At 46.4% G+C, this 23,958-nt stretch overlaps 1 protein-coding gene and 1 non-coding gene across 2 annotated transcripts; one reads left to right on the forward strand and one right to left on the reverse strand.

The window, feature by feature from the left end:
- Window positions 1-18,034: 18,034 nt before the first annotated feature.
- On the forward strand, window positions 18,035-18,221 carry LOC123072096 (U2 spliceosomal RNA). Its single transcript, XR_006434836.1, has one exon. It is a non-coding gene; the product is annotated as a U2 spliceosomal RNA (small nuclear RNA).
- A 123-nt stretch (window positions 18,222-18,344) lies between these two features.
- On the reverse strand, window positions 18,345-22,268 carry LOC123187103 (nuclear pore complex protein NUP43). Its single transcript, XM_044598881.1, has 5 exons — window positions 21,551-22,268; window positions 20,619-20,688; window positions 18,913-19,147; window positions 18,753-18,826; window positions 18,345-18,664 (listed from the first exon to the last, which is right to left on the reverse strand). The coding sequence occupies exons 1-5, from the start codon at window positions 22,135-22,137 to the stop codon at window positions 18,590-18,592; spliced, it is 1,041 nt and encodes a 346-aa protein (XP_044454816.1). The 5' UTR covers window positions 22,138-22,268; the 3' UTR covers window positions 18,345-18,589.
- Window positions 22,269-23,958: the final 1,690 nt, after the last annotated feature.

Here is a 23,958-nt window from a genome sequence, read left to right on the forward strand (position 1 = left end):
CAGTATGCAAATTAAAGCCAGACATCGGCGCTAAGCCAAAAGGCACTGCGATTTGTCAAAATATGCCGGTAAAAATTAATAGTTCTCACCGGGATTAAGCATAGATTTCATTCATACTAGAGATTAAGCAGTTGTTCTCACCGGGAAGCGACATAGCCTTGGACCGCCGCCTGCCTTGCTCCCACTGGCCTATATTAATGGCACCGCGGAGCGGCTGCACCCCCCAATCCTTGCCACACACACAATTCCTCTCTCTCCGCCCGCATCCTCAACGCCGCTCTAAGTCCTCAAAGCCGTCAGTGTACGAGGATGTCGTCGAAGCGCCCCATCGGAGGGAGTGGCGACGCCGGGGCTGCTGAAGCACCGGAGCACGGCGTGAAAGGTTTCCGTCCCCACCGACGAGGTGGAGAACGAGGCTTCCAACAAGCGGAGGCGGGTCAAGAAAGAACCGCAAGCGACTCCAGCAGGCCTAGATTTCATCAACAACCTCCCCGATGATATGTTGATAGTCATCATATCCCTCCTCCCAATCAAATATCGGGCGAGGAAAGCCGCCCTTTCCCAGCATTGGCGCACCCTATGGCTCTGCACCTCTGTCGACCTCCTCGACGCCCACAAGCTCTGCCATTCCTATCGCCAAAGCTTGGATGCGTTCTCCCAGATCCTTGGCAGTCATGATGGCCCAATCAAAGGCCTTATCGCGGGCAAGTTCCATTCCAATGGCAAGGAACGAGCCAAGCGTGACGAGTGGTTCCGATCCCGCGCCATAGATCAGCTCGAGAAGCTAAGTTATAATGATGGGCATATGCGCTTGCTGCCAACGCCCGCGCTCCGCTTTGCGCCCGCGCTGTGCCTCGCCAAGTTCATGAACTGCCATTCCCCTTCCCCCCTTAATGACGCGCCCGCTCTTTTTCTACCACGACTGAAGCACCTCAAGCTCGTCGTCGTCCACATCCCAAAGGATGACATGGAGTGCCTGCTCCGTGGCTGTACTGCACTCGAGTTCCTTCGTCTTCAAGCGATGAATTGGTCGAGTACCTTGCACATCACCTCCAGGACTCTTCGGGCTATTTATGTGTGTTGCTGGTGCTGCAACGAGAGATCGCAAAAGGTTGACCACAATATGGTCATCCAGGACACACCTTCACTTGAGAGATTACTTGTAGTTGATCAACAAGGTCCGACGAGAATCAATGTCATTTCTATGCTGAAATTGAAAGTGGTGGGCTACTCGTCTGTCAAATACTACAACTTTCAGGTACAATAGTCGCCTTATATACCTCTCCTTCTTGATATCAACGTTATTTCTAGTTTTGAAGATGTATGTTCGTCTGTCATCCAGCAAAGCTTCACCCAGACTCTGGGCACAGTGAAGGTCTTGGCACTAGAATCTGTCGTCCCCAACCTGGACCAAGTTTTTAGTTGTCTGAGATGCTTTCCGTGCCTAAAGAAGCTGTATATCGAGGTGATGTTCATTTCCTGTTAAATGTTAACCATAAGGGAGTTCAATTTTTTGCACCTTTTCCCAATGTACTACGATTTCTGAAGGAATTTTGGAGTATTTTAGGACATACACCCCCACCCCATATTGGTTGATTCATTCATATGGTTACAATCGTCCATAAGCATTTCTCCTTTGGATTCATCTGTACTAGTTTTCTTAGGGAATTTTTCATCCAATCCAACCTCTTCTGAAGAAGGCTACATGTTTCTAGATTGTAATCAAATGCCCATGTTAATCATGCCAGATCAAAGATGGCACGTTGGTGCATTTCACAAATCCTGCAAACCAAATGGGCATGTAGCAGCGTTCAAAAGTGCATGCAGGCACTAACACGTTCTCTTCTTTTGCAGTGCATATTAGGCCCGATGGAAGATGTTTATAATGACAATCACATCAAATTCCTGGATCTTCATCTCTCAAATATTACTTTGAACTCCTACCAAGGGACCCCACCGGAGATTACACTCGTCAGGTTCTTTCTTGCCAGAGCAAAGGTGCTGAGGGTACTGAGGTTGAAAATGCATTTAATTAGGCAAGATCAATGGTATGATTATCAGAGCCGGCAGGTACTGCGGAATGGAAGTGCCTCCAAAAATCCCAAACTCCGTATTGGAAGAGCATATGGCAAAGCAATTGGAAGTTATTGTGTCAAACCCATACATGACTCGTCAGCGGCTGATCCCTTTTCAGAAATGACGCAGCTTGCAATGTTTGAATTTGGGCGTTGTAATCTTTGAATTTGAACCTTGCAATATATATGGTATTTGTTATATTGAATTGTTTCTGTTCTCTTGTCTCAACGCAAACACTTCATCTGGGTGAACCGCATGTCGTACATCGCACACACCTTGATTTGGCTGACCGTTTCTTTTGTGTTGCCTAATCACAATCAGTTCATCCGAGTGAATTGTATGCTATACATCGCACACACCTTGATCTGGCTAACCGTTTCTTTTGTGTTGCCTAATCACAAACAGTTCATCCGAGTGAACTGTATGTTGTAGATTGCACACACCTTCATCTGGCTGCCCGTTTCTTTTGTTCCTCCTCATCGAAAACGGATAATTGAACTAAACTGTATGGCCTAAATCGCACACGCAACTAAAATCTGAACCATGTTTGATGCATCCATCATCGCAAACGTTTTGCACCTTTTTGACGGGTTTTTACACCACCGTTTGCGATTATTGCATCGCACACAGTTTCGTCGAAGGGTCTCTGATCATAGTGTCGCATTAGCAGCATCCTGCAGTAGTCTGGTTTTATACAGACGTTTGGAGAAGCCTACATTTACAAGAAAGTGAGTGGGAGCACTACGACCTTTCTGATAAGTATATGTAAATGACATATTGTTGATCGGAAATTATGTAGAATTTTCTGGAAAGCATAAAGGAGTGTTTGAAAGGAGTTTTTTCAAAGAAAGACCTCGGTGAAGCTGCTTACATATTGAGCATCAATATCTATAGAGATAGATCAAGATGCTTGATAAGATTTTTCAATGAGTATATACCTTGACAAGATTTTGAAGTAGATCAAAATGGAACAGTCAAAGAAGGAGCTCTTGCCTATGTTGCAAGGTGTAAAGTTGAGTAAGACTCAAAACACGACGACGGCAGAAAATAGAAAGAGAATGAAAGTCATTCCCTATGCCTCAGCCATAGGTTCTATAAAGTATGCTATGCTGTGTACCAAACCTATTGTGTACCTTGCCATGAGTTTGGAAAGGGGGTACGATATTGATCCAGGAATGGATCATTGGACAACGGTCAAAATTATCCTTAGAAGACTAAGGAGATATTTCTCGGTTATGGAAGTGATAAAGAGTTGCGTCGATGTGAGCTTTTACACCGATCTGGATGACTCTGAGTCTCAATCTGGATACATATCGAAAGTGGGAGCAATTATCTAGAGTAGCTCCATGCAGAGCATTGTACACATAGAAAATTTGCAAAATACATACGGCTCTGAATGTGACATGACCATTGACTAAAGCTTCTCTCACAAGCAAAACATGATCACACCTTAGTACTCTTTGGGTGTTAATCACATAGCGATGTGAACTAGATTATTGACTCAAGTAAAACCCTTTGGGTATTAGTCACATGGCGATGTGAACTAATCACATAAATATGAGAACTATTGGTGTTAAATCACATGATGATGTGAACTAGATTATTGACTCTAGTGCAAGTGTGAGACTGAAGGAAATATGCCCTAGAGGCAATAATAAAGTTGTTATTTATATTTCCTTATATCATGATAAATGTTTATTATTCATGCTAGAATTGTATTAACTGGAAACTTGATACATGTGTGGATACATAGACAAAACAAAGTGTCCCTAGTATGCCTCTACTTGACTATCTCGTTAATCAAAGATGGTTAAGTTTCCTGACCATAGACATGTGTTGTCATTTGATGAACGGGATCACATCATTAGAGAATGATGTGATGGACAAGACCCATCCGTTAGCTTAGCATAATGATCGTTTAGTTTTATTGCTATTGCTTTCTTCATGACTTATTGCAACTCCCGAATACCGGAGTAACACTTTGTGTGCTATCGAATGTCACAATGTAACTGGGTGATTATAAAGATGCTCTACAGGTGTCTCCGATGGTGTTTGTTGAGTTGGCATAGATCAAGATTAGGATTTGTCACTCCATGTATCGGAGAGGTATCTCTGGCCCTCTCAGTAATGCTCATCACTATAAGCCTTGCAAGAAATGTGATAATGAGTTAGTAACGGGATGATGCATTACAGAAAAGGTAAAGACACTTGCCGGTAACGAGATTGAACTAGGTATAATGATACCGATGATCGAATCTTGGGCAAGTAACATACTGATGACAAAGGGAACACCATATGTTGTTATGTGGTTTGACCGATAAAGATCTTCGTAGAATATGTAGGATCCAATATGAGCATCCAGGTTCTACTATTGGTTATTTACCGGAGATGTGTCTCGGTCATGTCTACATAGTTCTCGAACCCGTAGGGTCCGCACGCTTAACGTTCGATGATGATTTGTATTATGAGTTATGTGATTTGATGAACTGAAGTTTGTTCGAAGTCCCGGATGTGATCACGGACATGACGAGGAGTCTCAAAATGGTCGAGACATAAAGATTGATATATTGGAAGCTTATGTTTGGACACTGGAATGGTTTCAGAAAGGTTCGGACATTTTCTGGAGTACCGGGGGGTTACCGGAACCCCCCGGGGGGTTAATGGGCCTTCATGGGCCCTAGTGGAAGAGAGGAGGCAGCGTCCAGGTGGAGGCCCCCCCCCCCAAGCCCAAACCAAATTGGACTAGGGTTGGGGGGCGGCCCCCCTTTCCTTCTTCTCCTCCTTCTCCTTCCCCCTTCACCCTTCTTCGGAAAGGAAAGGGGGGCTGAATCCTACTTGGACCGCGAGTCCAAGTAGGAATCCTCCCTTGGCGCGCCCCCTCTAGGGTCGGCCTCCTCTCCTCCCCCTTTATATACGTGGGAGGGGGCACTCCAAAGACACACCAAGTCTTCTCTTAGCTGTGTGCGGTGGCCCCTCCACAGTTACACACCTCAGTCATATCGTCATAGTGCTTAGGAGAAGCCCAGCGCCGGTAACTTCATCATCACCGTCGCCACGCCATCATGCTGACGGAACTCTCCCTCGTCCTCAACTGGATCAAGAGATCGAAGGATGTCATCGAGCTGAACGTGTGATGAACGCGGAGGTGCCGTACGTTCGGTGCTTGGATCGGTTGGATCACGAAGACGTTTGACTACATCAACCGTGTTACTAAACGCTTCTGCTTTCGGTCTACGAGGGTACATGGACACACTCTCCCCGCCCGTTGCTATGCATCTCCTAGATAGATCTTGCGTGATCGTAGGAATTTTTTTGAAATACTATGTTCCCCAACAGGGATTGCATTTCGTGCAATAGAGCGACAACCATAAGGCTCCTGCCAGTTGCCGATAACTTTTACAAAACATGATCATCTCATACAATAACGTATATCACATCATGTCTTGACCATATCACATCACAACATGCCCTGCAAAAACAAGTTAGATGTCCTCTACTTTGTTGTTGCAAGTTTTACGTGGCTGCTATGGGCTTCTAGCTAGAACCGTTCTTACCTACGCATCAAAACCACAATGGTGATTTATCAAGTTTGTCATTTTAACCTTCAACAACGACCGGCCGCAGTCAAATTCGGTTCAACTAAAGTTGGAGAAACAGACACCCGCCAGCCACCTTTATGCAAAACTAATAGCATGTCTGTCGGTGGAACCCGTCTCATGAACATGGTCATGTAAGGTTGGTCTGGGCCGCTTCATCCAACAATACCGCCGAATCAAAATAAGACATTGGTGGTAAGCAGTATGACGATCACCGCCCACAACTCTTTGTGTTATACTCGTGCATATCATCTACGCATAGACCTGACTCAGATGCCACTGTTGGGGAACGTAGCATGCAATTTCAAAAATTTCCTACACTCACGCAAGATCTATCTAGGAGATGCATAGCAAGGAGAGGGGGAGAGTGTGTCCACATACCCTCGTATACCGAAAGCGGAAGCGTTTGACAACGCGGTTGATGTAGTCGAACTTCTTCTCGTTTTGACCGATCAAGCACCGAACGTACGGCACCTCTGAGTTGTGCACACGTTCAGCTCCATGACGCCTCTCTAACTCTTGATCCAGCAAAGTGTCGAGGGAGTGTTTCGTCAGCACGACGGCATGGTGACGGTGATGGTGAAGTTATCTGCGCAGGGCTTCCCCTAAGCACTACGACAATATGACCGGAGGCGTAAACTGTGGAGGTGGATGCCGCACACGGCTAAGAATCAATGTTGTGTGTTCTAGCGGTGCCCCCCCACACATATATATAGGTGGGATGGGGAGGGGAGCAGCAAGGGGCGCCCCAAGTAGGAGGGATCCTACTTGGGCGTCTCCTCCTAGTCGGCCTCCCCCCCCCCTTCCATATGCATCGGAGGGGGAAGGAAAGAGAGGGGGAGCGGAAGGAAAGGGGGAGGCCGAGTCCTCCCCTTTCCTTCTCCCTTCCCTCCTTTCCTTCTCCTCCTATTTCGGCCTATATGGGGTTGCCCAGAACCCCTTCCGGTGACCCGATACGTACCTGGTATCCCCAGAACACTTCCAGTGTCCAAATACTATTGTTCTATATATGAATCTTTACCTCTTGACCATTTCGAGACTCCTCATCATGTCTGTGATCTCACCCGGGACTCCAAACAACATTCAGTCACCAAATCACATAACTCATATAATACAAAATCATCATCGAACGTTAAACGTGCGGACCCTACGGGTTCGAGAACTATGTAGACATGACCGAGACACCTCTTTGGTCAATAACCAATAGCGGAACCTGGATGCTCATATTGGTTCCCACATATTCTATGAAGATCTTTATCGGTCGTACCGTAATGACAACATATGTTATTCCCTTTCTCATCGGTATGTTACTTGCCTAAGATTCAATCGTCGTTATCATCATACCTAGTTCAATCTCGTTACCGGCAAGTCTCTTTACTCGTTCCGTAATATATCATTCTGCAACTAACTCATTATTCACATTGCTTGCAAGGCTTCTTATGATGTGTATTACCGAGAGGGCCCAGAGATACCTCTCCAATACTCGGAGTGACAAATTCTAATCTTGATCTATGCCAACCCAACAAATACCTTCGGAGATACTTGTAGAGCATCTTTATAATCACCCAGTTACGTTGTGATGTTTGATAGCACACAAGGTATTCCTCCGTATCCGGGAGTTGTATAATCTCATAGTCGAAAGAATATGTATTTGACATGAAGAAAGCAACAGCAATAAAACTGAACGGTCAACATGCTAAGCTAACGGATGGGTCTTGTCCCTCACATCATTCTCCTAATGATGTGATCCCGTTCATCAAATGACAACACATGTCTATGGTTAGGAAACTTAACCGTATTTGATTAACGAGCTAGTGTAGTAGAGGCTTACTAGGGACACTGTGTTTTGTCTATGTATCCACACATGTATCAAGTTTGTTGTTAATACAATTCTAGCATGAATAATAAAAATTTATCATGATATAATGAAATATGAAATAACAAATTTATTATTGCCTCTAGGGCATATTTCCTTCAACTCAGTGTATAAATGTGTCACACATGGGCACAAGTGCTCGGTCGTTTTCATGGCCATTAATGAGCACCTGAGGGCTTTCACGCCTTCTTCTACCTCGAGTCGTCCCTTCTCATATTTCATGAGCACCCGTTTCCACGTGGGGTAAGTTCACCACGTGGATAAGAGATAAGATAAATTATCTGTGCGTCCGTAACCAAACAACAACATTTTGTATCTGAGAAGAAAATGCTTGTAACCAAACAATTGTGTGTGCATTTCTTCCTAGCCAGGCTTGGGAGAATGCATGCTACCAAACTATGTTTTCTCCCTAGATGACCCCTTGGGACCAATTGCAACCAAAAAGTCAAGCAGCCTATGAAAATCATGCTTTATTAATTTCATGTAACGGGGTAAAAACAAAATGAAACCAAGAAGTTAGGTGAACTATTTGAATAATGTTTTTCCATAATTGACTGCAAATGATTGTGTTCATATTGCGTTTATATTTGCATTGGTGACGATCATTGGCCATGACTTTTTTTGACGACACATAAGCTGTTTGCTTGAGCAGGTGAATTGACTCTCGGTTTTTTCATGTTCCGACCTTTCTTCATTTCAGAATTGTTACCGATGTTCACTTATGAGATATCGGGCTACAACACCATATTAACTTAAGAAATGAACTATTGGAAGGACCATTATGACAACGTACAATGTAAACTTATACATGCTAACATCAGCTCCATTAGATGCTTGACATAGGCACATCGATGATTGTTAGTGTCGCATGTTGATGATGTGTGCGGTTGTCAAGAACCTACGAGGCCGCCATTACCATACAATAGTGAAGAAACCTTTTTCGAAATTGACTTTTTTTCAAGAATTTAAATTATGCTCCAAAAATTCAACAATGATGTTCCCAAAAATATATTTAATTCTACAATCAGAGAATGGCATGGCAAAGCGTCTGTTATCCTCGGTACTAATGATGTTTGGTCCGCACAGCACTCTTCATCTCCACAAATTGTGAGCTGCATGTAGCATGGATGATTCACCTTGAGATCCTAGCCAATGCTTGAGAGTCCCTACTCGAAGCCCATTAGCGTCAAAATGACGTCCTTTCGCTGAAGAGAACCGCGAATGGCCAGCCCATTTGGAGCTAGTAAATTCAGGTGCACAAAAATAAACTAGACAGAAAGCATTCGCTGAAGAGAACCGCGAATGGCCGGCCCATTTGGAGCTAGTGAATTTTTTTAGATAAAAGGCATGTGCCTGACTTTATAGATAAAGCCACCAGGCAGAGTCACAACACAGCCAACCGAACCACACATAAGCCGAGCAGATCAAAGTTAAGAAGTGTGAGTACATGGCAACCAGCAAAACAAGGCACGCAGGCCAGCAAAGATTCCAAAAGAACCGGAAACTAAGCCATTCTGCTAGAGCGCCGCAGCAGGGAAGATGTCGTAGATCTCATCTTAGATAGCATGTCGTCGAATGCCTCTAGGTCACCTTCCTTAGTCAATGATCTCCACTGCTACAAAAAGACATTGGCTTTAAATAAGCAATTCACAGGGTTAGCCGGGAAAATGTGTTCAATAGTGAACTTGTTTCTAGTAGTCCACAGCGACCAACAGATCGCTGCCCAGCCTACCTATAAAACCCACTTAGACCGGCCTGCTAAAGTATTAACACAACGCCGCAAATCCTCAGAAGAAGAAGGATTCCAATTAACATGAAGCCAAAGTCTAATGCAACTCCAGAGGAATTTCGCCAAAGAACAATGAAAAAATATATGCTCGGTGTTTTCAAGAGCCCCACAAAGTGCACATCTATCAGAGCCCGGCCCGTTCCCTCTTCCTAATTTGATCGGCCGCAGGAAGCTTTCGCCGGAAAGCTTGCCATAGGAAAATTTTAATCTTAGGAGGAATGCAAGCTGGCCAAATATCCTTGAATTTAGCAGTGCGGGCACCCGATACAAGTTTGGAATAGGCAGATTTAACAGAAAAATGCCCCGAGGCAGAAAGAGGCCAGACCACAGAGTCCTCTTCGTCCGAGAGCAAGGGGAAGCAGGCAGTAAGACGTTGCCAATCATCCAACTCCACAAGATACAGAGTATGCCGGAAATCAAGGACCCAGTCCTGATCCGAGAGCTCAAAGATAGAGATCTCGGGATCAGCGCAATATGAGAACAAGGTCGGATAGACTACCCCAAGCGTGGTATCCAGACCCACCAATCTAACCAAAAACGAGTGGACTTACCATTCCGAACTACAAAGTTAACAAGGGAACAAAAAATCGGTCAAACTTTAATGAATTGACGCCAAAACTGAGAGCCACCAGAGGAGGAGGCGAACATAGGGCTCGAGGAGGGGAAGTACTTAGCCTTGAGAAGATATAGCCAGGTGGGGGGCGCTCCTCGAGGAACATAATCTTCCACCACCATTTTATCATGAGGCACTTGTTCATGACCAAAGTGTTAATGATGCCTAGGCCCCCCAAGCTCTTAGGTCTGCAAATCAGCTCCCACTTAACCATCCTATATTTGCGCTTGTTATCAGAGGAGTTCCAATAAAAAGCACCCCTATGCTTGTCAAAACCAGCGTGAATCCCTCCGGACAAGAGATAGAAGCCCATTAGAAACATCGGAAGGGAGGAGAGGCACGCATTAGTGAGGGCAACCTTGCCCGCCTGGGAATTATAACGGCCTCTCCACGGCAAAACTCTATTTCCTACTTTAGTCACTGCCGGGGCAAAATCTTTAGCCAAGAGCTTGAGAGGGGAGATTGGTAGGCCCAGGTATTTGAGAGGATAAGACCCTAGAGAACAATTGAGAAGATGAGCCACTCTCTGAGCTTCCGAATCAAGCACCCCAGTCACAATAACTTTGCTCTTTGAAAAGTTGATTTTAAGACCCGAAAGCGCTTCAAAGCATAAGAGGAGAAATTTCAGGTTCGTGAGGTTGTCCTCATTAAGTTCAACCATAATAATGGTGTCGTCCGCGTATTGAAGGTGAGTGATGCCATTGGGGATAAGGTGAGAACTAACAGCGTAATGTGCCCAGCAGTAGCTGCTCGAGAAAGGATATGAGAGAGAGCATCCGCAACGAAATTAAAGAGCAACGGGGACGCCGGATCCCCTTGTCTAAGGCCCCTACCATTAGCAAAGAAATTACTAATCTGACCATTCACCGCCACAGCCGTGTGCCCACCCGAGACAAGCTGCATAAGACGGTGAACCACCGCTCCCTCGAAGCCCTTAGCAAGAAGAACTTGGCGAAGGAAAGTCCAACTCACCGAGTCATAGGCCTTTTCAAAGTCAAGCTTAAGAACCATAGCCTTAGTGCCCTTGGTCCGCAGGTCATGGACTATCTCATGCAAGCAAAGCACCCCGTCTAGAATAAATCTCCCCTTTATGAACGCAGATTGAAGGACTAATGACAGGGCGATCGGGGATACCCTAGTTGCCAAGCCCTTAGCCGGAATCTTCGCAAAATTGTTAATTAAAGCAATGGGCTAAAACTGGGAAATCAAGTCAGCACCTTTGACCTTAGGGATGAGAGTGAGAACCGCATAGTTCAGTCTAGAGATGTCAACAGTACCCAGCCAGAAACCTTGAGTAATAGCCTGAATGAGGCCTTTTAGCTGAGGCCAAAATTGCCGAAAGAAAGGAATGGAGAAACCGTCAGGCCCGGAAGCCGCATTATAATTGGTCGATCGAATCACTTCGAAAATCTCCTCTTCAGAGGGGGGATCATCAAACTCTCATTTTCAGCACTCGAAACCTATTCGAGGGGAGACCAAAAGGACGGCGCCAGCCTAAAACCCGTCTCAGGTTTAGCAGATAATAGGGAAGAGAAGAAGTGAACCATGTGACGCATGATCACAGACTGATCAGAGACCCTGACGCCCTCGATAAGGAGGCAATCAATCAGGCATCTCCGACGTCTACCGTTGCAATGGCAAAGAAATAGGCCGTGGGCGAGTCACCCTTTAAAGTCCAATTAATAGTGCCTCTTTGCTTCCAATACATTTCCTCCTGACGGTGCATACCTAAAAGAGCCTCTTCAAGACCATAACGGGTCTATCATTCGGCCGCGGAGAGGCTAAATTATCCGCACGGGCATCAAGCACCTCAATTTGAGCAGCCAGCCTAGCTTTGTCCCGCCTTGACTCAGCATAATGGTTTTTAGATCAGCCTCTAAGGAATCTTCGGAGGAAATAGGAGCATTGATGCCAGTCGTCCATCGGGCCAAAAGATCGGCGATTAGAAGACAGGAAAACCGAAATCTTTCGCGCAATCAGGTCAGCGAAACCCTCCACTTGGAGCCACGAAGCATCGAACTGAAACCTCGAGAGGGCAACCGAGCGAGCACCATCATCAAGAATCAAGGGGGAGTGATCAGAACCCACTATAGCTAGTGCTTTGAGGTTGACACGGGGAAATAGCGAGTCCCACCTAGGACACAAGAAAACCCAATCAAGGACAGAACAGATGGGAGAGGCTTGGCGATTCGTCCAGGTGAAACGGGCCCCAACCCTAGGCATTTCATGAATAGCCGTGTCCCTAATGAAAGCATTGAAGGCATCAGCCAGAGGCCAAGAGAAATTAGAGGAACTCTTGTCTGAAGGATCTCGCATCAGATTAAAATCGCCCCCAATCAAGAGTGGCAGCTGACAAGACTCAATGTTGTTACTAAGTTCATCCAAAAAAATATAAGAGAACGAATGATCAGCCGGACCGTAAACCACCATGATTTCAAGTAAAGAGTTAAGGGATCTATGAAAGACCACCGTGCTAGCCCAAAAAATGCCATGATCAAAATTGACAAAATCAAAAACATCTTTTTTGGTGCCAAGAAGAAGACCACCCGAGTGGCCATCAGGGGCCAAAAAATTCTAGTTGAATCTATCTATCCTAGCAACGACCGAGAGCTCACTAGGGGAGAAGGAGGGTCTGAGAGTCTCGACAAGGCCAATAAAATCAACATTTTCAGACCGAACCAAATCTTTAAGTTGGTCCCTGTGCCCCCTAGCGCTGAAACCTCTGATGTTCCAGAATAGGGCCTTCATCTGAAGGAAAGGTTTTTAATTCTAAGACTTGACCTGCTCAGAGCCTTGTAGGATTTAGCACGTTTCCCAACCCCGTGTTTAGTAACAGCCAGGGAAGCCTGACTCGTATCATCTCCCGCCTCATCCCCACCGGCCACAACCAGTGGGGCACTCAGACCCACCCCAACCTCCTTGGCTTTTGCAATGTCTGCCTGAGCTAATTCATTCGCCCTAATAACTCCAAGTAAAGCAGTGGGAGAGCCCAAACTAGCGTCTAAGAAGATGCCCACATCATCTAAAATACTAAGCAAATGTTCATCAGATTGAGACGGAAGCACTAAATGAACCGGAGAATGCACAACGGGGCAAGAGGAGGAGGGAACTGGGCGCGAACCTGAAGGAGGCAGATCCCGAGCCGCAGCGCGCCGAGCAGCCCGATCAGCCACCCGCTCACCGCAGTTGGAGACACGGCCACTTTTACGAGTCATGGAAGCGGGCGACCGCACTAGAATAGGGCGAGCACGGCCGGGAGACGCCGCAGCAGAGGACAGACCCGAGGTCGTGCCCAAGTCAGCATCAAGCCTGCGACAGAGCCCAGCCGTAGACTGCCTTGAATCACTAGAAGCTCTGCTCTTAGCAGAGTATTTCTTGACCGACGACTTATTCTTCTTCTTGGAGGCAGAGGGGCCAGCCGGGGGCAGATCTTCGATGCCAAAGAGGGAAGGAGAGGCAGGGCGGGCAGGAAGATTAGAGCACACCGCCGAGAATGGAGTGCCCTTGGCCCCAACAGAAGCATCCCCTCGAACCAAGTCCGGCAGCGAGTCATTGGCCCCCCGACCGACCGGAGAATTCTCCTTCAATATATCCTGGTCTTCAGGGGAGAGCCCGTCCCACTCCGACTAGGTTAAGCGCTGATCAGTGCCATGCATAGAATCGCTCGGGCAACCATCCCCATCTTTGCTCTTGTCGTCATTGCCAGAGGCCGGGGGCGGGGGAGGAGGTGGGGGCGACACCGGACCCGAAGCACCCTCCACCCGAACCCTGGGCCGAAAGCCACCAGCCGAAGGGAAGACATCAATGGAACCACGAATACACAGGGGGTCAACACACCAAACCCGCAGATGGATCGGCCCAAGGATAGCCAAAGAATCTTGATCGCCCTCAATAGGCTTGCCGATGAGAACCCCGAAGGCCATCAGAAACGCCGTGGTACGCACTAAAGGAGGCACATCTTCAACTAGAACCCATACATCAGACAGGGAGGAGATAGCCTTGGACCCGTTAGAAGCAGCCTTGACCGAAACAACCAATTGATTCAGAGGTAGCGTGAAGCTAGAACAAGAGGAAATCATGCGGAGACTTGCTTTGGAACGGAAGGTCGCAGCAACTCGAAATATGAAAGCTGGCAGATTTGCCAATCCCACCCTCCCTCATCCCACATTTGGAGCTCATCAAGGACCTGGGATGTAATGCGTTTGGACTGGACAAAGATGATGCCGACGTTGGATAGCGCAGGGATAGGAGCTGCAGCAGGGACCTCCCTATCTAATGCAAAAAATGAGCACCCAGGAAGGCCAAGTCCATAGTGAACGAAGGCAGGAGGTTTGGAACGATTCTGACAGTCCACCGTGAGGTGGCCATCTTCCCTATAGATGAGGCAGAAGGGGGGATTTTGGCACCGGGACTGAAAGTGACCAGGACGGTGACACGCGAAGCAGGTGAGAGTGGGGTTGGCGACCTGAGATTGAGGAGTAATGCGACCAGCACCATGAGGGGGAGGAGGGAGGATACCATCACCAGTCGCGCCAGGCCCAGATCCGACGCCCCACCCAGCGAGAGAGCCAACGGGGCGACGGGCCGGAGCCCCCGACGCACCACGCGGAATGAAATGAGACGGCCCCCCACCAACCACCGCCGGAGCCCGCACCGACCCACCACCCAGGGACACAGCACCATGCGGGGGAGGCGGCGGGACCGGCCCTGACGAGCCAGCCCGACTCACCGCAGCCGCCACCTCCCACGGGTCGGTAGCAGCCGGAGGAGCACCATGCAAGGGCAGCGAGAGATCCGCCGGCCCAGATCCGGAGGCGCGCGGGGATGAACCGGCCGTCGCCGCAGCCGACCCCGCCTCCGGAGCGAGTGACGCCTGGAGCTTAGCGCGCAGCGCAGCTTCATACTCCAGATCAGTCGCCGCCTTGCTAGATCCGTCACGCCCCTACTTCTGGCCGGAGACAGCCTCATTGGAGGACCCGCGCGAACGATCCATCGCGACCACCGCCGTGAAAGAACGAGAGAGGGAAGGAGGAGCAGATCGGACGAAGGAGCGAATGGGGAAGCGGCGCCGACGTAGATCAGATGAGGAGGCAGGAAACCCTAGAAATGGGGGAACCGATCCCTTCCAGATCCATATATACCCGGACCGAGCCAGGCCCGGTTCGACATATGGCACCAAGGGGGGCTGGGCCTGGGCCAACCGCGGCCCAGAGTCCAGGGAAGGGAGGGGGAAAGCAGACACGCAAGCCAAGGTAGGAGCCGACCTACGCCCACCAGGCCCATCGCACGGCACAAGGGCCCACATCTCCAACGCAGGCACCACCACCCGCCCCAGCGCCAGATCTAGGGCAGGCGCCAGCGCCGCCGCCGACGAAGAGGCCGGAGCCGCACCCCCCGAAGACGAGCCGGCGAGGAGGGCCCCCGGAGAGGAGAATGGCGACACCCCCCCCCCCCGACCCCACTAGAGCCCAGCGACGCCCGAGCCGGAGACCAGGCGGCAGCACGACGGCGCCCACGGGAAACACGGCGCCAGCCATCCGCCTCCACCACGGACCCGACGAACCGACCCCGCCCGCCAGGAGCGAATTTTTGCCGACGGCCCGACGCCGAAGCCACGGGAAGGCCGCCCGCAGGTACCGGACGAGGAGGGGAAGGGGGCGCCTCAGAGTCCGACCCAGAGCCATCCGAATCCAGCGCCCAAAACCTGTTGGCCCGGGGGGAGCGCGGAGGACGGAGCGAGGCGAGGAAGCCAGTGGGGAGGAGGAGCAGGGAGAAGACCGCGGGAAGAAGGAGAGGGGGAGGTCGCACGAGGCGAGGTCGCCACCGGAGGGGATGAGGGGGCGGGTGGCTTCGCCACATGGGAGAGAGGGGGGAGAGGAGAGGCCATCTACCTTACTTTTTCGGAGCTAGTGAATTCAGGTGCACAAAAATAAACTAGACAGAAAGCAGTTGCGAGAGTGAGAACTTGAACTCGTGACCTCCCGCTAGGGGTTACCTCTTCGAAACCAATAGACCACACGAGTTTGTGCTAAGATTACAGCGCCAGGATTTAAGAACCAATTTGTATCGGCTGATCAGTTAAAGTACTATGTACATGGCAGATCCGTTTCTTTTTTCAAACTTCTCAATATTTCTTTGGGGAAAATGAAGGTTTTGAATAATGAATGAAAATCGTGAAGAAATTTATAAATTCGATGAAACTTTAAAAACGCAAAAATTATTGAAAACGTGAACAAACATTTTGAGGCTTCAAATTATGAACAAGTTTTAAATATACATTGAACATTATGTGATATAGGCTGAAAAAATTTTAAATACACACTGAACATTTTGTGATATCCGCTGAACAAATATTTAAGTACACATTGAACATTTTAGTGATATACACTGAACAATATTTAAATACACATTAAACATTTTAGTGATATACGCTGAACAATATTTAAATACACACTAAAAAAATTAGTGATATACGCTGAACAATATTTACACATTATTTTTTTGTGAATATATGTTGAATTCTTTTAAAATACACAATGAACATTTTTCAAAAATATGTTGAGCCTTTTCTTAATATATGGCTAACATACAAAGACCGTTTTTTACACTTGCAATGAACTCTGTAGAATACACGAAAAATGAAACAAAAAGTAAAAAGGAAAAGAAAAGAAACAGAAACAGAAACAGAAAAAAGAAAAAAGAAATGAAAGAAACAGAAAAAAGAAAAAAAAACAGAGCAACGGTGGGCCGGCCCAAAACTGGAGCGATGGTGGCCAGGCTTCAGCGAAGCCACGTCATTTTAACGCCTGCGGGCGTCAAATAGGATCTGCCCCAGCGTTCTGGGCGGTTGCTGTACCGCTGCTTACGTGCGCAGTCTCTTAGGCCGGCCCATTAGCATGAGAGCTCGCTTCGCTCGATCGCTCGACAGCAGCATTGCTCGTTCGATCGGTTCTGCTAAAAAAAAATCCCTATCTCAGTCCTCCATTCATCGTTTGACCCTGGACAACCGACTGTTTGACCCTGTTGACTCTTGACTTAACAAATTTTGAAAAAAAAAACAGTCGAGGATAAAAAAGGGTCAGCAATTGAGAAACGAATTATGAATTTGAGAAAACAATATCACGAATACAAAAAAAATCAAGAATTGGAAAAAAGATCACAAATACCATTACCATTAACTGACCCGTTGATTGTTGACTTGACCCATTGACCATTGGCTCAACTTTCGAAAAACGTTCACGAACTTGGAATGTTCGCAGATTTCAAAACAAGTTCACGAACATGCAAAAAGTTCATGAATTTCGAAAAAAAATTATCATGTACTCAAAAGAGTTAATAAATTAAAAAAAACAAAAAATTTCAATTTTCTTGATGAAAGTTTGTCCATTTGCAAAAAGTCCACGAATTTGGGAGAAAATTCACTAATTTGAGAAAATTCACGTATTAGACATTTTGATAATTTTCAGTAAGTTTGCAGTACTGAAAAAATCATGAACTTGATAAATTAATTGGATTGAATTAAAAAATCAAAATTTAGGAAAAAGTTCATGAAATTTGCTAAAGGTTCACGAATTTGAGAGAAAAAAATAAAGAACGAAGTTTAGAAAAAAAAACAATTCATGCATTTGAAAATGAAGAAGTGAAAGGTAAAGAAAATGAAAAAAAATAAAACAAAACGAAAAAGGAAAAATAAACGGAAAATGGAAAAGACCAGGCAAAAACCAACTGAAACCAGATAACCAGGGGCTTCTTTTTTCCTGTAATTTTAAGAAGGAAGTGCAGCAAGGGTGCACCAGGTACCATTTTTCCTGTATTTGGAGCCTGAAGCGCTAGATAAGACTTGGGATTATTATAAAGTCATGACAAATTGGGCCAGGCAGCATTTGGGCCGTCATCTACTCGTTGGGGTCGTCGCTGGCTGGACGAGCGCAGGCCGACAAACGTAGAATAAGAGTCGGCAGTTTTATTTAATTTTCGAGTAGGTAGTAGCTTCGACTCGTTGGAATAATCCCATACCGGTTTTGAAGCTGAGATTAGGCGGTTCAGAGGGCAATAAAACCAGAACCAGGGACACCGATCAAAGCATAACTTTCTCGGCCTCTTGGCTAAGATCAAATGTAGTATCTGTTCTTATCAGTTTAATATCTGATACATGGATCTACGGATCCATGATATATTAAGTTAACTTTTTTGTGGGGGAGAATCCACCTGTTGGCGGTTCTCACGCGTTGTCCAAGTGCTGCACTACTGCTTGGAACAGGCGCACCCCAACCAAAACAGAATAATAGTTTGGTCCAAATTCGTGTGCAAGGCCTTTGCCTGGATCCAAAAGATCACACACTTCTCCACTACGACAGCATAGATTCGGTATGCAGAAGTTCTGAGCTAGAACAGTAAAAGTAAGCTTCCGATTTCACCTATGCTGAACACCAATTCACAGCTAAGTATGATCCAGAGTTACAGTAAGTTTTACACGATCCGTGATTTCACACAAAACCGCAAATGATACACGCCGAGCACGCCTCTTCCATCATTGATAGCTGATGAGCAACAAAAGGACAGCGTGAGTAGTCACGCCACGGGCCATCACAAAAAGTTATGCATGGAAATTCAATAGAATTGTTGGGGAGTGAATGCATTCATTCCTCTGCCATTGCATCTCTTCCACGTGTAAGCACACCAATCGATTCCCATTCCAGGGCACAGACGACATCCTGTGTAGAAGCACAAGGAGAAAATTAAAGCAAGTACAAGAAAGAAGGAAAAATCTTGCTGTTTTCAACCTGGAGCAGACAAACTTACAGAAGGGTTCTGAGGATCGATATCAAAGGAGTTGATAGCACAGGGCTCGGCAAGCAATTCAAGAGGCCTCTCATCTAGTGACAAAATTGTCATATCATAAGCAATTGGAATAAGTCAACAATAGACACATTAATTCAATGCTTTCTGGGTAAAGTCTCACCTTGTTCGACGATTGCAAGGATTCCATCCTCTGAGCACAGCATCACAGGTAATATTCTTGTTGAGACAGACGAGATAATATCAGAAGACTGTGTGTAGTTGTCAAAAAGAACCTCCCAGACCTCACTCTCGCACACGGGTTGTGCCGTTTCGTCAAGGCCTACACCAGAGAGTGGTATTGGCTGCTGTGCCCAGCGTAGGTCCCAAGCAAATATTGTTCCTGAGGAGCCTCCCACCTACAAAAAATCAGAGAATCAGAAGTGATTTATATTTGTAGTAATGGCTCATCTAAACACTCCCATTAATTCGTTTCTAACTATCTGGCCAGTTACACGTACTCTAGACTTAACATTGTGATCCAAGTTGTGCAGCTCAATCACCTTGCCACTCGACAGTCAGCAGTTAATCCGTACCACTTCCTAGGCCCAGTCTCCCACAGTTACTACTAGGCTTACTTGCCACGTATACAAACCACAGATGCTGAATGTGCAACATAGGGGCTGGACACTGCTGGGCTAACCAACAATTCCACTACGTATATTTTGTAAGTCAGGTAGTCAAAACAACTCTGAATATATTTCACAATGAAAAATTAGAGCATCCTTAGTTGAGGTAAGTAACACTTGCAGCTCATTGTTGTTTATCACATGCAAAAAGAGTTCTGTTCAAAGCTCGCTCTTCTTTGGTAAATGTAGGAAGTGAAACTTTAAGAGCAAAGTGCAGCTAGTGCCTTTACAGTATAAGCTTAACAAAAGAGCAGCATCCAGCCCCTAAGTTGCACAATACTATTAAGCCCTTTGGTAATTCCATTTCAATCTTTTGAGTTACGCACAATATAAGCTTAACATGGAAACAATGTGCATAGCTTCTGAGGATTACGATGAAATTGGCAAAAGCATCCAACCCAAGGATATTGCAAAGATATTGGTCACCTTTACCTCTGAAAAGGCTTCAATTGTTATATACAAACCAAAACATATAGTACTTGATATACTCTGAAAGAGTAAAAGGGGTGCTATTCATAACAACTGCTGCCTCTGTACTATTTTTGACTAATATTTATTTATGGAAGACTGATTTACCTATGTATATTGATGATTTATTGACATAGGATTGCTCAGCCTCAATAAACTAAATCAGGGCCTGTTTCGAATACTGGAATTTTGCAAGTTTTGGGGATAGACGTAAATGTTCACTTAGTGTTGGATGTTCTATCCTACTGAATTTCATGTTACAAATTGGTCATATTGCTGGCTAGCCATGATGGCATTCCCTCAAAAATATTTGGTCATATTGCTGTACATTGACACTAAGTTGTTTGACTTTCAGCTATATACATGAGTTCTTACGATGGGTAGTCGCACTACCATATCCCTGTGTGTATATATACCATATAACGGGCCATAAGGGGGCAGGTGTACACAAGACTAAGAGGGCCATACCTAGCACCGCCGACCTAGGCAGCCTATGCTCTGGGTGTAAAACAACGATTCTTGCAGGTACTCATATCCGGTCCAGACACCTAGGCATATACGACGAGGATATCCTCATGTACAAGAATGGAGGTTATGTTTTATGGTCAACACGAGGCTAACAAATTTCATAGGAAATTGTAAAAATGATGATTTATTTAACTACCACGCGTAAACTGAAGTGAACATTCATTTGCCATTTGCCAGTTCATGTAAAGAGAGATATTGACCATACCACACAGACATGCTTTCTTGATGGATGTATATCAATGGAGTGCACCATGCCGGTGGCGACACCACGACCCCTAAAAAATCACAGTTCATCAAGTCAGCATAAATAGCACTACATGGTGCAGTCGGGATGATGAAAACTCAATGAAATGAAGTTTAACAGCGCAAAGACAATGATCATTTCTGAGTTCTTAAATTTTATCACAGGTTAGCAGATATGATCTTGAACAGCTGATGTCGAGAAGGAACAGTTCAAAGAGGAATGTGCGTATCAATTGTGGACTAGATATCGACAGTAGACTATTGGTTCAGCCACCAGTTGAAATTTGTAAGAACTACAATCAGTGCCATATTAGAACACGTGAAAGAACCTTGACCGTACAACTATATATTTGCTGGGAGGCTACAGCTGAAGCCACACGACTTGCGCCAGTAAACTTGGACCTAAAAGCCATAAATTGTCTGAATATCCTCGGACGTCCAAACTTTCCACATCTCATTTAATAGAACCAGAACCAGCTAGCACACACATTTGAGAATATCTTAGTGGTACAATATGCTTCAAACATAGGCAGACATGACTGCAGCTTATGAAGTTTGGCACCTGCAAGCTTATGTGTAGCTACTGATCGACGAATAAAATGAAAAAAAGAATGAGCAATAGCCTCCAAGCATTTACATAATATTTTGAATCAAACTGCTACCAAACATAATCATCTTGACATGAGACCATAACACGAACACATAGGTATCTGGTTGAAATGAAGTATCCGTGTATCAATGCATTGCCACTGAGATAAAATTTCCCAACCAACCATACCCAGACAATAACAGAACTAGTGAAGTATAGATCCCTGAACTTCAGAATAATCGGTGGAAACTGAGCGCTTTCGAGCGATCAACCAAGCAGCAGAAAGTGCAAGAGCCGGCACTCACCAGACGCCCTTGCACTGCGCCACCACGGCGTCCCCTTTCCTGCGGTCCCACCACTGCACGCCGCAGCCGGCGCCGCCGGTGGCGAACTCCGCCGACGAGGCCCATCTCGCCGCCCCGTACCCTGACATGCCCTTCCCATCCCACACCCTCCTGGCCACCACCCTGCCGTCGCCGCCGTCCGACACCACGTGCACCCTCCCGTCCTCCCCCGCCGTCACCCACCCCTCGCCGCCGCAGTCGAGCCCGCGCACGGGCCCCACATGGAACCCCGCGCCGCCGGGGACGGACACCGCCGAGTCGGTGTCGAAGGAGGAGGGGAGGAGGTGGAGGGAGCCGGAGGAGGTGGCGGCGGCGAGGACGGAAGGGGAGCAGCGGAGGGCCGTGGGCCGGGAGGGGAGCGGGAGGGAGGCGAGCGGGGAGGCGGGGTCGTGGAGCGGTAGGAGGCTGAGGCGCGAGGAGGCGGGCACGGAGGGGTCGTGGACGGCCGCCGCGAGGTGGCGGCCGGAGGAGGCGGAGGACGGGAGCCAGCGGACGATGTCGATCGAGAAGGGGAGCGGGTGGCGGCGGAAGGAGGGAGAGTCCGCCATTGTTGGCTGTTGTTTGGAGGGTTTGGGGCGGTGGTGCTGGCTTGGAGTCGCGCTCCCAACGGCGGCGGAGCTAGGTTTCACGGGCGGCGGCGCGAGCTGTCGTTCGTCTATGGGGAATTCTCTTCGTGGGCTGCACTGCACGGCCTTTAGACGTCCCTGGGCTGCAGCTGCCGAAGTGAATAGTGAAAATGGTCTATCCTAAAAAAACAGTAATGAAAATGGTCCCTATCTCTCTTTTGCATCTCCGTCTTTGTATATCCATATTATTTTAGTTCAATAAATATTTTATAAATATAAAATAAATATTATATAGTACTCCATCTGTAAAAAAAATATAAGACCTTTTAGATCCCTATATATTTTTACAGGGAGAGTATATTTTTATTATTACTTTCATATTATTATTTAAAATATTCATGTTTCAATCTCATTGACATATATTGCATTCAATTCCCACAACAACGTATGGAGTATCCTCTAGTTTGTCTACAGAAACAAGGATATGTAAAATGTAATCGACATATATAGTGTGCAAGAGTTTCCCACACTAATGTTTTGTATATTTAGAATTTAGCTAGATGACGCTAAGACCCCCTTGATCTTCTCTACATAATGAGCTCTTTCGTGCAGCTCATCGTGTATGCATTGTGGATTACTAAAATGAAAAGTACATTCATGTAATTTTCATGTGTGTGGGCATCATGCATGTCATCCATGCATGTACATGAATTGCATACTGGAAGCATGACTGAAGGGTCTATAAATTGAGGCTGTGTTCAGCAACCTATGCATCAATCAAGAGGATATATATGAGGATATGCGGTCATCTAGAAAAAAATGGGTTGTGTAGGTATTTTTGTAAGCCCTACATGTGAGCTGGGATATTAGAGAATAACTGAGATGTTATTACATGGAGCTTGATTGTGGGGCTGTTCATGTGAGAGATGCTTTCCCCCAATGTGCTTTGCTTGTAAACCCTAGCTAGCACACCCCTGCTATTCTTGTGATTCTATGAATGAGAAGAGACTGCCAATGAATATCAGTGGAGGATGATTAGAAAGATAGACTACAAATTGTAGAAGAATTGGTTTTTGACATCCTCAAGAAATGCACTGACTCGTAGAAAAGTTAGCTTGCTAAAAAAATATTGGATGGAAAAGAATAGAATGTCATTTTTCCATTCTTGAAAACTCGCATGTGCATTGCTTCGCGTCTGCCTAGCTCTTAATTTTTGCGAGGAAAAAGAGAATCCATTCATCAAGCGGCGGCCAAGTCTGCATTATATAGGTTAGGTACCTCGTCCGGTCCAGACTGAAGCCACACTGCAGTGCACTTCTGTATTCTACCATAGTTTGCTAAAAAAGTGGCTAACAACATTTTGCTCCCGCCTAACATGCTTGAATATGAACTCCCTATTATCCTGACGAAGTGACGATTTAATCTCATGGACCATCATCATATATATTGATCTGTTGTCTCCCTGATCAGTGGTCATCTGAATAAGCTCTGGGCAATCTGACTGGATAACGATTGGCAAAGCTGACCACTAGATGGCTAAGGAGATGCCTTCCACACAAGTTGCTAATTCAGATTGCAACGGCGTTGCACAATGTTGTAACTCACAGCGGGAGGAGTATATAATTGCACCACCACTACTAGGGAAAACCCTACTAGTAGCGCTTGAAATATGCATAGCAGTAGCGCTAGGTCCAGCGCTACTGCTACCGCGCTACAGCTAAGTTGTAGCAGTAGCGCTACTGGTAAGTATTGTTAGCAGTAGCGCTGCCTGGACCAGCGCTACTGATAACTATCTGTAGCGCT

Source organism: Triticum aestivum, chromosome 1A (genome assembly GCF_018294505.1).
Source record: "Triticum aestivum cultivar Chinese Spring chromosome 1A, IWGSC CS RefSeq v2.1, whole genome shotgun sequence".
Classification (NCBI taxonomy): Eukaryota; Viridiplantae; Streptophyta; class Magnoliopsida; order Poales; family Poaceae; genus Triticum; species Triticum aestivum.

Bases quoted from the DNA above. Each gene is read 5' to 3' on its own strand.
- LOC123187103 (XM_044598881.1), bottom strand. From the start codon at position 22,137: ATGGCGGACTCTCCCTCCTTCCGCCGCCACCCGCTCCCCTTCTCGATC. The intron at 20,689-21,550 runs GTGAGTGCCGGC...GTGATTTTTTAG, and splicing joins GCGCAGTGCAAGGGCGTCTG to GGGTCGTGGTGTCGCCACCG. The intron at 18,827-18,912 runs GTGAGACTTTAC...TTTTGTCACTAG, and splicing joins CCTTGCAATCGTCGAACAAG to ATGAGAGGCCTCTTGAATTG.